The sequence below is a fragment of the Sceloporus occidentalis genome, unplaced genomic scaffold (assembly GCF_023333645.1).
Source record: "Sceloporus occidentalis isolate IW3139 unplaced genomic scaffold, rSceOcc1.0.p SCAF_7, whole genome shotgun sequence".
Taxonomy (NCBI): Eukaryota; Metazoa; Chordata; class Lepidosauria; order Squamata; family Phrynosomatidae; genus Sceloporus; species Sceloporus occidentalis.
This window is the reverse complement of record NW_028316987.1, coordinates 41,456,540-41,473,896: the sequence shown is the minus strand read 5'-3', so window position 1 is coordinate 41,473,896 and position 17,357 is coordinate 41,456,540. Positions and strand designations below refer to the sequence as shown.

Below are 17,357 nucleotides of genomic sequence, written 5' to 3'. Positions count from 1 at the left end.
CCAAGATTTATTTATTTATTAACAATATTTATGTAGAGTCATTATGAGCCTGGGTAACTGAACAATGTATTCAAAAAGTGTCTGAAGTTCATTACAGTCTCTGCATCTCACACTGTCTTTGGCAGAGTGTTCCAAAGAATAGGTTTTGGAACCTTTTAATTTGAGGCTGGCCTTTTTGATTGAGGCTAGGTTGACACTTCATTTAACAAAACATCATTTTTACATCATGAAAGCAGATGAAGGGGAAAATGCATTACTAACACACAACATTTTTTTCATTTTATTTTGTCCCCTTCATTGTCCCTATAATCCTGGTTCCGTATTACTAGCATCATCCCACTGCCTCTGGCTACTACCTTTGTTTTCATGGGAAGGCAGTGGGGGTATCTTTGTCTTTGTTCAGATCTACGACTCTTAAGTTATTTTAATTAATCCCCCTCCCCAACACCAACTGAAATACTCACTGAATCACCATCCTCCTTTTTGGAATCTCGTTTTATAGGCTCATTCATATCTTCCTGACTGCGGAAGCTAAAGTTCTGAATTGCTTCAGTCACTCCACGGAGAGAACTATAAATATCTTCTGAATTCATGTTTTCTGTATCGTAATCAAATGCACTGTACAACAACAGAAACAAAAACACAGTAATTTTTTTTAATAACCACCATGTGTTTTGTTCTCTAATTGCTATCTTTGTATAAGAATCTTGACATAAAATTCAACAGAACATAGGATTTAATCAAGCTGTCTGGCACTTAGGCAAACCAGCACCTGCAGCTGGTGAAGGTGAGAATCATTCTTATTCCTGTCATATGAGGTACTTTATACTGGTGTTTTTGGCTCTGAGGGGAGGAAAGAATTAGAAGAGTTTTAAAAATAAAGGACTTCAGTATTGGCCACTGAGGTAGACAGCTGTGATGACATTTGGCCTTTGTTCATTAGGTGGAAGTGACCATGTTCTCCTGGAGTTTGCTATACAGTGGAAAGGAGAAGCCAGACATAGTCAGACATGCATTCTAGACTTTAGGAGAGCGGATTTCAGTAAACTAGTACTGAGTGTGATCCCGTGGTCAGAAATACTAAAAGAGAAGGGAGTTCAGGAAGGATGGGAGTTTCTCAAAAGTGAGATACAGAAAGCACAATCTAAAACAGTTCCAACGAGGAAGAAAAATGGGAGGTGTCTCAGGAAACGATGACTAAAGAACTTTCATCTCAGCTAAGTTTTAAACAGATCATGTATAAGAAACGGAAAAAGGGGGATATCACCAAAAAGGAATTCAAAGAAATAGCAAGCACATGTAGGGGTAAAGTCAGAAAAGCTAAAGCATATGATGATTCTGGATTACTTTGATTCCAGAGATATACAATGATCTTTTAGAATTAAATCCTATAAGAACAACGTAGCCTAACAAAAGATAAGCCAGATGAAAGAGAGTATTAGGCTTTATAAATCAATGGTGGCCGAAGTTTTAGTATGTGAGTTGGGGAGAGAAGCTGACAGACTGAATGTGAGTTAAGAAGAGTAAAACTAGAGAAGGGAATGGAAAGAGAAGGTAGAAGGTCAAGAAAGTGAAGAAGGTATGAGTAGATATGACTGGAAGATGAGATATAAGGGAAGAATGAGAAGAATGTAGAAAGACAGAAAATATGAAGGAGAAGATAAGGAAATTGGAATGGTATATGTAGGGGTGAGGGACAAAGAAAGTTTGAGGAAAGAGTAGAAGTTTGATTCAACCTTTTGCAGGGCATAGGAGCGGGTAGCTGATGTAGAAGAAGGATGGAAAGAGATGTGAGATAGAGTTGAATTGAATGAAGAACTTCTCTGAGCAAAGAACACCAATCAAACTCATATTTGTTATGTAATCTTTTAGAGCGCTTGTGTGTTAGTGTTTAAGAATGTGTGTTTTTAAACTTAATAAACTTTAAAAAAGAAAAGAAAAAAGAAAAGCTAAAGCGTAGAATGAACTCAGGCTTGCCAGACAGGTTAAAGAACAATAAAAAGGGCTTTTTTGGATATGTCCGCAGCAAAAAGAAGAATAAGGAAATAGTAAGGCTACCTCATGGAGAAGATGACAAAATGCTAACAGGGGACAGAGAAAAGGCAGAATTACTCAACACCTTCTTTGCCTCAGTATTCTCAGAAAAGAAAAAGGGTGCTCAGCCTGAGGAAAATGGAGCAGAGGACAGAATAGGGGAAATTCAGCACAGAATAAGTAAAGAGATACTACAGGGATACCATGTTAATCTAAATGAATATAAGTCTCCAGGACCAGATGAACTACATCCAAAGGTATTAAAAGAACTGGCAAATGTAATATTGGAGCCATTGGCAATCATATTTGAAAACTCCTGGAGAACAGGAGAGATCCCAGCAGACTGGAGGAGGGCAAACGTTGTCCCCATCTTCAAAAAGGGGAAAAAAGAGGATCTCAACAATTATCGTCCAGTTAGTCTGACCTCAATACCAGGAAAGATTCTAGAGCAGATCATTAAACAGAGAGTCTGTGAACATCTAGAAGGCAATTTCATAATCACAAAAAGTCAACATGGGTTTCAGAGAAACAAGTCATGCCAGGCTAATCTGATCTTTTTGGATAAAATCACCAGCTTGATAAATGCTGTGGCTATAGTATATCTTGATTTCAGTAAGGCCTTTGACAAGGTTCCCCATAATACTCTTGCAAACAAGTTGGTAAAATGTGGGCTAGACAAGCAACTGTGCTCCTCAATGGCTCCTCTTCATTCTCGAGAGAAGTGACCAGTGGGGTCCCATAGGGCTCTGTCCTGGGCCCAGTGCTATTCAACATCTTTATCAATGACTTGAATAACAGAATTGGGGGCATACCTATCAAATTTTCAGATGACATCAAATTAGTAGGAGTAGCTAATACCTCAGAGGACAGGATCAAAATTCCAAACGACCTGAATAGACTAGAAAGCTGGACCAAAGCTAACAGAATGAAATTCAATAGGGAGAAATGTAAGGTACTGCACTTATGGTAGAAAAATGAAATGCATAGATATAGGATGGGGGGCACCTGGCTGAATGACACTACATGTGAAAGGGATCTAGGAGTCCAAGTAGACCACAAGTTGAACATGAGTCAACAGTACAATGCGGCAGCTAAAAAGGCCAATGTGATTTTAGGTTGCATCAATAGAGGTATAGTGTCTAGGTCAAGGGAAGTAAGAGCGCCACTCTATTCTGATTTGGTCAGGCCCCACCTGGAATACTGTGTCCAGTTCTGGACAAAACAATTCAAAAAGGACATTGAGAAACTGGAGTGAGTCCAAAGGAAGGCGACTGAAATGGTGAAGGGTCTGGAAACCATGTCCTATGAGGAACGACTTAGGGAGCTGGGGACATTTAGCCTGGAGAAGAGAAGGATACGAGGTGATATGACAGCCCTGTTTAAATATTAGAAGGGAAGCTTGTTTTCTGCTGTTCCAGAGAACAGGACCCAGAACAATGGATGTAAACTATAGGAAAAAAGACTCCACTTTGACATTAGGAGGAACTTCCTGACAATAAGGGCTGTTGGACAGTGGAAGACACTCCCTCATAGTGTGGTGGAGTCTCCTTCCCTGGAGGTCTTTAAACAGAGGCTGGATGACCATCTGTCAGGGATGCTTTGATGGAGAATTCCTGCATGGCAGGGGACTGGATGGCCCTTGTGGTCTCTTCCAACTCTACGATTCTAAGTAAGGGCTTGTTTACAGCAAGATTTATGCCGAATTTTATGACAAACTCACCTTCAAATGTATAGTATTATGCCTTAAGTGTTATTACAAAACTGTATGGATCATGTATTTATTATAAATAAATGAACTTTTTAAAAAAAATTACAATAGATTTATGTAAGCCATAGTTGTTTATTTCCTTCACTTGCTAGCTAATTCTTTTAACTGGAGATGAACCATCCTGGGATCAAATGTATTCAGCACGCCTGTTCCATACGCAAGTGTGCCATACGTGGCTTCCACTTTACATGGAAGCCGCCCTGTAATACAGGGAATGGTGCACATGCCTGTGGCGTACGCGCGCTGCCACAAACATGAGCCCCATTCTATTGAATGGGGCTTGAGTTTACGCGGTATTTGCCTTATGCAGGGGGGTCCAGAACAGATCCCTGCGTAAGGCAAGGCTGCACTGTACATATCATGTGGTCTATTACTGAGTTTTAGCACATCTCCAAGCAAAAGATTTGGGCATGAACAATAAAGGGAGAGGGCTGCTACTATAACCTGACAGAGAAGACAGAACAAACCTCTAATGAAGAAAATGAAACAATACAGCATAATTATGGGGGGAAAACATCTTGCCATTGGCAATAGGGATTATGGAGAACAAATCAAAATGAAGGTACTACATACATATGGAACAAAGAAGATTGACATATGCAGTACTGTACTGTTTTTGGCCTTTACAACATTCCAGCACTACACTTTTTCAGATGTTAAATTCAGCCCCCAAGTTGCCCAGAAGTTGTGCCAGTGATTACATGCCGGGTAGCTTCGGGGTGACTTGGGGACATGGTATTTAGACACCACATGCCTCAGAACTGGTGCAAAGCCGGCTCCAGAACCAAAGGGGCTGCTTTTTTCCACCTCAAATAGGAGAGGAAGCTGGCTGGATTGGGGCTGCGCATGTGTTTGCTGTGGCCCCAATCCAGCCTAAATGGGGCAGTTACATCCATCAATGGATGAAAGTCTTGTATTCAACTGGATAAAATGTTAGTCTCTTACCTTGGTGACAAAGTATTTTGGGATGTATTAGTTGGGGAAGTGATGGGACTAGACCAACTGGCTGGTGAGCGTGGAACAGGCCTTGTTAAAGGGCTTCCCATTGAACTCTGTAATAGAAAAATAAGTTCTTTGCTCAGCATTTAATTTAGACAAACACATGAAGGCTTCTTCTCATATTGTTAGATTTAGACCAGTAGCAAATGAATCAATATGACACAATGCAATGCTTCAGAAAAATCATGCACAAAAACGTAACTGGGACTCAAAGCAGCTTACAAAGGTTAAAACAGGTAAAGCTTTAAAATTAATATAATACAAAAATGAAAATATAATTAAATTAACAATAGAATTAAAAGCAGTTAAAATCTGACCATTAAAAAGAAAATCTACAGATAAACAGCACAGTACACTCTGAAAGGCCCTTTGCTCCCACAGCAATCAGCCAGCAAAGGCCTACTGAAACAGAAAGGTCGACACCTTCCTAAAGATGGATAGGAGGCAGAGCACCAATCAAGTTGTTCTAAGAAGCAAATTCTAAAACCTAGGAGCAGCTACCAACAAAGCCATCTGCTGTGTTCCCACAAATGAACCTGTGCAGTGATGGGATAGAAGAATAGTCTCCCCAGGAGACCTCATGGGGAAGCTCATAAAGGAGAATATGGATCTTTAGATAATTTGGACTCAAGTGATATAGGGCTTTACAGGTCACAACCAGCACTTGGAATTGTGCCAAATCAATAGTCTGGGGGACCTCATGTAACAAGTTTTGTGATTCCTGTCGCCTGCCCTGGTTAACAATCTGGCTGCAGCTTTTTGGATGATCTTAATTTTCTAAACATTCTTCAAAGGCAGCCCTTGTGCCTTACATCATTCAAATGTGATGTAATTAAGGCATATGTCTCTATAGCCAGATCTGATATCTCTACTGAAACTTTAACTGTGCGAATGCACTCCTGGCCTCTGCTGAAACCTGAGTTTCCAGGCTGAAGACTGAATTTAGGAGTACCCAAGCTAGGAAACCAGTGTCTTCAGGGGAGTATAACCTCATCCCGCATAGGATCACAGCATCTTCTGACTTAAATATATAAATTATGCATAATTAAATACATAATTTCTTTTAGCCTAGCATTTTAAAAATCTATCTGCATTATAAACCATTAAAATATTTAACAGAGACTAAATAAAAGGAAAGAGACTACCTGACCACCATTTCCTGTATTTCGGAGGTGATTGTGAAGCAGCTTTGTGGCACCATCCTGAAAGGTTTTTGGTAAAGCACCCAGCAGCATTGTAAACTCTGGGGTATTCAGTTCAAAAAGTGAAATCAGCACTGACTGTGCAGCCTAGGAAAAAAGATCAAGTCATTAAAGTAAGTACTTAAAGTACAGTACATATTAACAATGAGGATTCTAGGCAGATGGCCAAGGCTCATTGTAACAGAAATATGATAGGAAATGAACACTTTTTGGATAGCAAGGAATTCAATCTGACAATCAGAATCTTAGCATTTTATACCAGCCAAAGCTTTGCAAGCTGCTCTGAAATATCTGTATCTGTACAACCTAAAAAAAGAAAAGAAAGCATGCATACCTGAACCACTTTATATTCCATATATCTCACTACAATTATGAAGGTTAACAGTCCCACAGTATTTTATCTCTTTCTAATCTTCTCATTTTTTAAAACAAATTAACTTATAGCTAAGAAAAAGCTAACTTCTTTCTGTTCAAGTGAACAGCAAAACATCTAGAGCAATTCAATTCTGTCTCCAGCAGCTTCTCAACAGGATACAGAAAATAATGAAAAACCATTGAAGAGCACCGCTAAATTACAGAAGTATCTTTGAAGTTAACTCTCTTTCAAATAATGTAAAATATTTTAAAAAGGTATTTTGAAAAACACAGTTGTAGTCCAACGCTCATACTATTACACCACACTGGCTCTCATTTTATATTCTAAAAACGTATGTTTTATGAAACACTGGAATAATTTTGAAACAAATCATTTAAATTCTGACTAGAACATGGTGTTTAAATCATTGAAACTAATTTTTAACATAAAAATACAAATTTTCCAAAATCCAAAGTGGACTTCTATTTTTAGGGTGTTTGGGATCATTTTTATCTAACTATGTAGCCTTTCCCAACAACATATACGAAACACACAGGTGCAGCCTCCTCATGTCCCAGAAATGGACCAAACCCTCCATGAAGTTCTTATAGAAATGACATGGACATGATCAGGACAGTTTACCCTGGTGGAAAGGAAAAGGGAATTTACTATTGCCATAGCACATCTTGCAGGGGTAGATTTTGAAAAAAAGTGGGTTCTATGTTTGTGTTGTCTTAGTAGCTTAATTGAGATAGGAAGACTGACTTTACCTATCCTAGCGCCTAGTATCTGTATGTTATCCACAACTCGTTCTCCTTATGTCTATTTAGGTACAAAGCACAAAAATTCTACAAAGAACCACTTTATACATATATTAATACAAACAGAAATACCTTCCTAACATCTGAACTTTTAGGTTCTGTTGTCCAAGTGATAATTCGAGACACTGCCAGACGAGTTTCACTTGAATTTACAAAATCTCCTGGGTCCATCTGCTGTGCAAGAGTCTCTATGTATTTAAGAATGGCAACTTTTACCTATAAAAAGATTGCGAATCAAACAGATATCCAAAAAGGTATGTCAGCACAAAGTGAATGGAACAGAATTCTTTTTTCATGGAAACAACCAAGCAACCTATTATTACAGGATAAGAGTCATGAACAGAAGGAAAATGGTATCTCCACTCTGCAATCATCTTCCCAAGACCTAGTGCAGAAATATATATAATATTATAATAATTATGTCTTATAGCAGTTGTGTAAGTGGAATTTCATAACTGGAATTCTGAAGAATAATTTTATATTCAACATATAATTTTCTAATAAAGATATAGAGAGAAGGTGATGTAATGGCTATGAGAATGTTATGTCAAAGGGTATCTTGAACAACAACTCCTTGAGACTTGATGGCAAAACACTTTTGAAGTTATGTTTCCACTGCTGTCTGAAATATCAAATTGGAGTCTTGTTAGTTTCAAAAAGTTTTTTTTAAATCCCATCAGGTTTCAAGGCTGCAGAAGTGCCAAAGAGATCTCCGTGAACAGTCTAACTAAACATTTTTCTGCTGAACAACAAACAACGAAGCTGGCTGACTCCTTCAGGCCATTTTTACTATAAAGTCAACGCATATGACCGTACTTAGAACTCAACTGTTCTTCAATAATGTTTTCAATAGTTCTTTTTACCCCCCATATATTTTAAGGAAAAAATACTTGGAAAGAAATCCTTTGGGTCAAAATGGCAAGTCCCAACAAATAGACTACAGGAAAAGCACCCTGATTAAAAACTAGTTAGTTTTTCATCTGAATATTCCAAGATGACCAATTCCTCTTTTATCATTTTCTGGTTGCATCCAACACAATATCTATAGCCTTCAAATGGAAGCTTACAAGGAAAGGACACCCCCCCCCCCCCCCCAATTTTGGCCATAGAATCTCATTAACTCATTCTCCTTCTCCAAGTCTTGACTGTGGTTCAGAGGGCCATGGTTAACATGTCCTCCTTTTCTTTACACTATTTCAGCCAAGATTGGCAATGTTTGCTAGCTTTTCCCCAAATAACATCCAATGGGAATAAAGAGAGATAACTTTTGTCATTTCATGCCCCTTTCTTTCCCTGCGGTATGCATGTGGTAAAGACATTATATTGTCCGTCCGTCCGTCCGTCCGTCCGTCCGTCCGTCCTTCCTTCCTTCCTTCCTTCCTTCCTTCCTTCCTTCCTTCCTTTAGCAACAACTACAGTTTCATCATGCTCAAATTCTTGTTACTCTATGTTCAACAGTGGAGGACTCAGTTCCAAGTAGTGTATGACATAAGATTATGAGGCTTTTCACTTATTTCAAGAATGAAATAAGTTCAATTTACATCAGAAACAGGCAGACTCAGTACTCTCCTAGACTAAGGGGAACTCCCAAATATATATTTTGGAAGTATAGAGTATCTTCTCCTTCTACCATAAATTCTGTCTGTCAAGTCAATTAAACACTTCTTCCAGTCTTCATATATACAGCAACATTATATAATTTCACTGAATTATAAATATGATTTGAAGTTAAATGGACATACATTAGTATCATGTAACGTTCAGAGACAATCCAACTTTACCCCTCTGATTTCCCTGTAGGAGCCTTGATTTTAATTTGAAATCTACAGAACTGCAAAATCAAAGTCAAAAGGAAAAATCTCTACTTATACACACCATCAAAACAATCTCTTTTTTAAAGCATGTACAGTAATACTTTGTTACACTTTAGACAAATGAAGAGATATTTGCATGTGACTTCAGCACTACAGTGTTTAAGAATAAAGAAGTGCCATCTTGTGAAAAGCTATTAACAGACTGTGTACATTTACTGCGTGCAGGATAGAGGGAAAAAATGCTGGTTGTATATATGCTTGTTACTTTCCCAAATTGCCTCAGTTTAAATTCTTAACATTCATTCCATTTATACCCAAAAGGTTCTCAAAATGCACATCTGCAGGATAATATTCCACCTTTTATATGTTCCAATGCATTACAGCATTTCAGCCTTTGCATCAATGTCTGAATTTATTTCCGCATATCATACAATGTTTATATTGAAACTTTAAAAATTGATGGGTATCACATTTTCAATATGCAAAATTACTGTATGACTATGGGAAGCTCAGGAATAAATTCAGGGGTGAGTCCACTATATCTGTAAAATGAGGATTGGGAAATCACAAACATAAAATTAGAAGACTGGATAGAGTGAGTTTGCATAACCAGCTTAGTGTTAGGCAGCCATACATTTGTTTCTACTTTGTTGGTTCCCTTTGTGTTTTTTGTAAGCTTTACTGTCAAACGTTCTAACAGAAGCACAACGCTTGACACCAACTGGATGAAAGCATGCTCAGAATTCCTTGCACAAGTTAGTAGCTGCATATAGATGCATACAAATAAAACTTTAAGAATGTAAAATTTACACATAGTGGGTTAAAAAGGCAATAATGCAGACAAAAACCTTGGAGCTCCAAAAAGAGCGCAGCTGGTCCTGCAGTGCTGGCTTGACCGTCTGAAATTTTATAAAAACAAAACCCACTAATTGAAAACCAGCAACACAGAATGCAACACAAATACAACATTATTAATGAGCAAAATTTCACAAGTCTAACTTCCTTTAAAACATCAAAATATCTTACCTTTAAACTGGGTGTCTGGGTCTGATCAACTGTAAACCTCATTAAAATACTAAACTGGAGATCATTTGGAAAAGATTCCCTGCAAAAATGAATGTTTCATTAAAACTCAAAGCTCACTCCATAATCTGGTTAAGAAAATAAAAGCAGAGGAAAGAGGAAGAAATCAGGAAATAACAGAGATTTTTTACTTAAATGTTCCAGGAACAGAAAAGATGGTTGGCTAGTCACATAAGGGAAAGTCAAGGTGGTGGTGTGGTTTGAAAATTGGACTATGACTCTGAAGACCAAGGTTTGAATCACCACTTGGCCACGGAAACCTATTGAGTGACCTTGGGCAAGTCACACTCAGCTTCACAGGAAGGCAAGGGCATCCCCTGGTAACAAATTGTGCCAAGCAAACCATGTTATAGGTTCACTTTAGGATTGTTATAAGTCAAAAATGACTTGAAGGCACACAACAAATTCATATAAGGATGACTGGTCTGGAAATGCTGAAAATACTAAGGAAGACAGCTGAATCTTTTTGGGAAAGTGCTAGATACAATCTATCAGATATGCCTTCAATTAATTTAAATCTAGCAATATAGTTCTAGAATCAGTTGGTCAATATGGAAACAGATTAACCTCATTCTATACTCTTAATGTCCATATTCAAGAAACCACCATGTTTTTGGTTTTTGGGAAAAGTCTATCCCCAAGAAACCAAACGATCCATCTGATACAAAGACACAGATTTTTTAAAAAATATGTACCTATTCCCACGCAGTCAACCATCTATTACCTTGTTACATCAAGTGCCTTTTGAACCTTTGCTTGCACAGACCCCAACAAGTCAGCACCCATTTTTTTCAACAGTTGTGTAAGCAACACAAATAGCCAATCTTGTAGATCTTCTTTATGGACTTGAATGAAGTCTACCAAAGTTTCCAAAAACATGCTGAACACCTGGAGAAGGCATTAAAAAAAGGAGGACAAAAAAAAAAAAAAAAAAAAAAAAGGAAAAAAAGAAAGTAGGGAAGAAGAGGAATTGTTGCTTGCCTGTGTTGAATTCATAGAAGAATAAAGTAGTAACACACAGAAGCAGACAGAGGCAATAATTTACAGCCAAGCAGGAAAACATTCTGTTCTGCCTTTTATCAGAATCTGTGATTCAAGAATATATATGCCATTCTGAAAATTAGTATTACATGCAGTACCGCTGGATAAAGAAAGGCTGTGATGACTGGCGCAACTTCTTAATCTATCTCCCTCCTCCCTCCCTTTGGTGTTGTCCCTTGCACTGAATTTCCCAGAAATGGTTTAATGTAGCATGTCTCAAACTTTCAAGAATCACGACCCATTCTAAATGGATTTGATCTTTCTATTCACTCATGCTCAGCAGCTCCTTTGGGTAAATCTGTACAGCTGCTGTAGGATCACCACATTCCTACTCACATAGGTGCCATATTTCCTTATAGCACCCAAATGCCATTCCTGACCAGGAGGTAGGGGAGCTCTCTGTCTCTCTGTCATACATACATAATGCACCCAGATCCTTCTTTCTCTTCCCACATCACAATGCTAATCACTGAGTGTACTTTGTGCTTACGTGACAGAAGATTAACACTCTTGTAGAGTGTTAAATCCACTCAGGCTTGCACGCAATACAACATGCAAACACAACACAAACATAGACATTTTAAAAGGTCAGGATGCCCCAACAAGACTCTAGTGGTCTTTATTCAGGTATTTATGCTGAAGGAGAGGAAGCGTACAAGTTTCTTTTCTTATAAAGAATTGCTGTGGCAAATATTTGATTTAATTTTCTTAACCACTGTTTATAAAATATTTAAAGTGGCTTATAGAGACAGTATAATTTACAATCTAATGTAACAGTTTACAAAGACAGAACAAGATACCGCACTTCAAACTGGAAGCTTGGCCATTAGTAAACTCTGGAATATCACTGCTTCAGCATCAAAATAATGAGGTACACAATTATAAAGCTGACCAAAACTTATGTCCTTTTTAAAAAACGCATACATTAAACAATCTGTTGCTGCAGAAGGGATACCTTTTCCTAGGAAGACATTTAAATCCAGTCACAAGTTGAATATCTGTTGAAACAACTGAATTTATACAAGTACCACTCAACAACTGATTCAATAGAGCTGAGACTAGCAATTTTATTTAGATTCTAGTGTCACTTTGAATATCAATAAAACTTCCTGAGATTGACAAGATAGCTCTGCTAAGAGGTCTGCAAAGACACTGCAGCTAGCCTGTGCTTACATTGTGCATGGCTAGAGCATTATCACAGTCATCTACTTCTCAATTCCTGATGAAACAAGCCCTCTATAAACTATTCATTGGCTTTTTATGCAGTACAGTGTTGTGAAAGATATGCTCACAACTAACTCTGAATGTCATTTAAGTTTCAAATAACTCAAATTAATAAGCATAGTATCTATATTATACAAAATGTTGACCAAATCACCTGAAGGGAGTATAAGCATGATGAGAAGCTGATATAGGGATGCCAAAAGACAATTAGCTTTGGGACACGTATTTAACTTCTAATTCAGTGCAATGAGTAAGTTAAAGAGTCAGGGAAATGACTATTGTTATTTCTCATTTAAGACTATATCATGGCACAAAATAAATGCTGCAGGAAGTGCCATAGGTCTAGCCCACATGTGGTGGCTATGTTTTCTAGTAGGAATGTTGGGTCAAAGTTTGCAAATCAATGAATATGACCAAGGAAACCATTGCAAGTCTCCTCCAGTTGTAGTTCTGGGTGTTTCCCCCAAATATTTTAAATTTCTCACAAGAGCAACAACTGAAAAACTTCCAGAAAAGTTCAGTGGGTTTTTCTATCAAAATTTCAAAGATCTGGGAGTTATCTGTTCATGAACAAGCTCTCCCATGAGGTGAGGGGTATTAGTTATGCAAAACTGGAATCATTTTGAGCAACATGATAAGTCATTTTTTATTTGTTCCAGAACCCATGCTCCCTTAGATCATTAAGGTTTTATTGATCTAACAGAAAATAATTGCAGGTGGAAGGATGTGTGATTCTATATTTTCTACATCCTACAGTTCTCACTTATGAATGCTGTGCTCTTCTTCTTTTTTATTACAGTTGTCTACTGATGCTGCAATTCTGCCTATCTATCCTGATACCTTCTGAATGTTGAAAGTTCTTTTTTATGCTTTTTATATAAGTGGACATTGTAGAGTGGCAATTAGGAGTTGAAAATTTTTCTTAATTGTATTATTAGCTTTTGGCAAACACTTCTGATCCTAGAATGTGTTTCTGGGAGGGGGGGAGGTCTGAACAGTATACCAACATTTTGTTACTCATTTATGAGCAATACCTTGTAGTATGCAGGTTTAAATGCCAAAGAAATCCCCTTCTCTTTGTGCGTGGATGTGGTTTCCTTAGAGATCAAGCTAGAATAGGTTGGAATGAATCCATCCCATTGAGTCATGTGATGTAGATAACATAACACACATTTAAAACTAACAACACTTATTTAGCAGCACCAAATATGCAATACTGCAATTCACAAATTTTGATTGTTATGTTGAGGCATGCTAAAACAGTTCTGAGTGGCTACAACCATCTTCAACAGTGATGTCCTAACATACAAATGACTCAGTTGTACACAACATGCAAATATCTAGGACCCACTACTTAGCAACAATTCTTTCTTTCAGCCTTCTTCAAATTGTGCACTGTGAGTAGTTGTACTGGATCACAGAAAGAATTCATCCAGTGCTCACCACTGTTTACTCTGGGAAAAGAACTCAAAATATATCTTTCAGAAAAAGCATAGGTATCCAAGAAATGGAATATCCAAACAGTGAAGTTAACAGTGGTTGTGTGAATGTACTGGTTTCTGTAGCACTGCTTCAGCTAAATACAATGGGCCCTAGGTGTCCACTGGGGTTTGGTTCCAGGACTCCACATGCATGGATGTTCAAGTCCCATTAAATATAATGGCATAGTAAAATGGTGTCCTTTATATAAAATGGAAGATCAAGGCTTGCTTTTTGGAATTTATATATATATATATTAATTATTTTCAAACTGCAGATGGTTGAATCGATAGACAAAGAATCTGTGGATAATGAGGGCCAGTTGTACTGTATGCTCAAATCAATTCTTGAAAATCTATATGAAACTGAAACTGGACAGCAGAGGAGTAAAATTGTTTTATAGTTTGCTGTCAACAGATTTTTCCTTAGGTGATATGAAATTAAGATGCGCCAGTCACCACTATACACAGCAGAAATATAAAACCAAAATGTGAGTTTATTAGTATACAAAACACATCCAAAACATTTCAGCATAATCTGCATAATTGCAAAGATTTTATAAAGCGCAAAAGCTAAACTGCACACATTCTTTGTAAGAGTAAAGCAGAGGGGAGAAAGATTAATTATCAGTCATGCAATAAAGTTAGGGTTCCAACAAATATTGAACCAACTTACTCTCTATAGAGAGTTCCAACACAGGGGACCGCATGCAAAAAGAAAGAAAAAAAAAGGAGGGGTGGGAGGGGGAAAGATAAAACACACAAATTAGTTGCCATCTACATAGTTCCTGTATGGCAAAAATATAAATGGGTTTTTAAATGATTCAGTATTAACATCTTTGTCATCTGATTCCCAAGCACTACATAAGTACTTATGTCTACCCCCAGTCTCTTTTCTACCTGTCAGATGCTTTTCAAAATATATCATCTGAAGAAATATACGGCTTTTTCTGAAAAATTTTTCATATCAGTTATGGGTCAATTCAAGCACTGGCATTTTAACAGACAGAATTATATTGTAACCCACTAAACCATAACCGTTGAAGATCATATATATTATTTTAAGCTCTCACACTCTACAGAAACATGCAACAGAAAGCAGAAGATAATTATTAAATCTGGGTCATATTCCTGCAGGGTGTGCAAGACTTGTAGACTATATATGAGCTTGACATAAACAAATTTAATATGTGCTAATGGAAGTTACTAGTTCTTCTTAAAATTCTTCTGTGAGAGACATCCCTAATGGCATACTAAAATCAAATGATAATATGGATGGTCAGGTGAATGATATCCTCATACACAGGCAAGGTTCTTCTTGTGAAATCACTAATCAGGACATGATTCTGGAGTGTCTCCCATAAACAGCTTTTACTGAATTGGCATCAGATGCCTATGAGGCTTCTGTTCCTGTAGTCACACTTACAGGGACAGTCCACTCAACTGAAAGTGTACACTCAGTTTCATAATCTGAGTTGAATAATTGAACTGGAATAATTTTGAAACACAAAATTGACAGTGAAAGAACAGATTGCTTACCTGTAACTATGGTTCTCTGAATGGTCACCTGTGCTTTCAGACAAAAGGGTCTTGCACATGTGCAGAGTGTGGCATGGAAAATTCTTGAGCTGAGTAGCTTTGGCAGGAACCCCACCTTTCCTTCCCAACATGCATGCTCCTGTGTGCCAAAGCTACTCTCTCCTGAGTTCCATGTTGTGCCACAGCTTGAAGCTGGACCTGAAAGAAAGGGGAGGAGGGCGGGTTGTATGAGCACAGACGACCATCTGAAGAACCAAAGTTACAGGTAAGCAACCTGTTCTTCTTCTTCATGATTTCTGTGCCTCACACAGATGAGTGAGTGACCAGTTTACTTCCACAAAATGGGGCAAATCAACAAGGATGAAAGTACTGCCCAATCAAAAACTACATATGAATGCATGGTACAATCCAGGAAAAAGTGTTTAAAAATGTCAGTAGATGCAACCAGGTAGCCGCTTTCCACAATTTCAGAAGTGGCACTCACTGTATCCAAGTTTGTTGAAGTTGCTACTGCTCTTGAAGAATGACAGCTAAGAACAGTGGTTCTAGCTGCTTAGCTAAGCTAACCTGACAGATGTCTGCCACCCATTTAGCTAATCTTTGAAAGGATATTGGAAGACCCTTCCTTGGGCCAACACAGCATATTAAGAAATGGGATGACTTTCTGAGAGTGTCAGAAATTCAGAAATCTAATATTCTTCTTACATAAAAACAACAAAGAGACTAATATGTCATGAAGATGGATTCTGATGGAAGGTTAGTAAGACAATTTTGAAATTGCATAAGAAAATCTAATACAAGGTTAGTTAAAAAGGACATGACTAGTTGGAGAACTATCTTCTTTTTATAGAATGTCAGGTTAGGTTCATCTGATCAAAGGGTGCTGTCTGGCTGAGGTAATATCAGTCTTGAACATGAGCAAGTGTAAGTCCATTAATACTAGCAATTGGAATCTCTTTGCCATGAGCTGTGGCACTGCCAATGGTAATGACTATGCACACTATGGCAAATAGTGTCTAACAGATGAAACGGCTAGTCCCTATTCCTTGCAGTACAGGAAATGCAGACTCAATCCATCAGAGAACCATGTGACTGTGCACACTTGCCACTTAATAGTCCCACAAAATAACAAAAGAATACTTTATGAACACTTAGAATTCTCAAAGAATGGCTGGATTTAAGATAGCATTTATAGCAATAGCACTTACATTTCTATACCGCTTTATAATGCTAAGCACTCTCTAAGCAGTTTACAATGTGTTAGCCAACTGCCCCAATAAGACGAGTACTCATTTTACTGACCTATGAAAAGATGGAAGGCTGAGCCAACCTGGAGGATTGTACTGGAAGAAGATGTCCTCATTGTCCATGAAATGAAGAGCCTTAAAGTCTGAGTGGTGCACTCTTCTATGGGAATATGTCAGAGGCATTGATGTTGGGTTGAGGAGCATGCATTCCCAATGTGACATATCAAGTAAGGTCAGGAACTACATTTACCCTAGCCATCCATGGAACTATCAGAACATAATCTGCTTTTTCCTTATGGATTTTTACTAGAATTTTGGTGAATGGTATTAATTTCAGTGAACATGTACAGTAGAGGTCCAGACCAGTCACAGAGGAATGTGTCCTTTAGGGATGTTCAGCCCGCTCCCTCTTTGCTCCATTATCTGGTGCATTTATTGCGGATCTGTGAATCACATATATCTAACTTTAAACGTTGTCACTTGAGGCAATGTAATCAAGAAATTTGAAATGGACTTAGGCTAGGTCTTGGGGAAGCAGACAGAAGTAAAGATATATGGGACAAGTTAAAGAAGACTGTAACCAGTATGATTTCTGTGATCTAAGTGAATGAACATACATGTCTTCGTAGTTGTGCTATGTGCCTTAAACAAGTGCTCAGTGCCTCATCAATTTTGAACTGAATAAATCCTATACATCAAATGATATGTGTATTGCCTGAGTATCACAGATCCTGAAATTACTTTTGCAGCAC

At 37.8% G+C, this 17,357-nt stretch overlaps 1 protein-coding gene across 33 annotated transcripts in view; it reads right to left on the bottom strand.

Moving 5' to 3' along the window:
• CLASP2 (cytoplasmic linker associated protein 2) overlaps positions 1 to 17,357 on the bottom strand; it is a 163,006-nt gene that overhangs the window by 15,717 nt on the left and 129,932 nt on the right. For 17 of the 33 annotated variants that reach the window (XM_089532686.1, XM_089532689.1, XM_089532694.1 and 14 more), the window contains 7 exons: positions 10,801 to 10,964; positions 10,020 to 10,098; positions 9,842 to 9,892; positions 7,252 to 7,395; positions 5,947 to 6,090; positions 4,748 to 4,854; positions 465 to 618 (listed from right to left, as the gene is read on the bottom strand). In XM_089532686.1, the coding sequence (XP_089388812.1) occupies positions 465 to 618; positions 4,748 to 4,854; positions 5,947 to 6,090; positions 7,252 to 7,395; positions 9,842 to 9,892; positions 10,020 to 10,098; positions 10,801 to 10,964 (843 nt within the window). The remainder of the gene's footprint in view (positions 1 to 464; positions 619 to 4,747; positions 4,855 to 5,946; positions 6,091 to 7,251; positions 7,396 to 9,841; positions 9,893 to 10,019; positions 10,099 to 10,800; positions 10,965 to 17,357) is intronic. The other 16 variants (XM_089532692.1, XM_089532696.1, XM_089532701.1 and 13 more) reach the window with 1 other exon arrangement.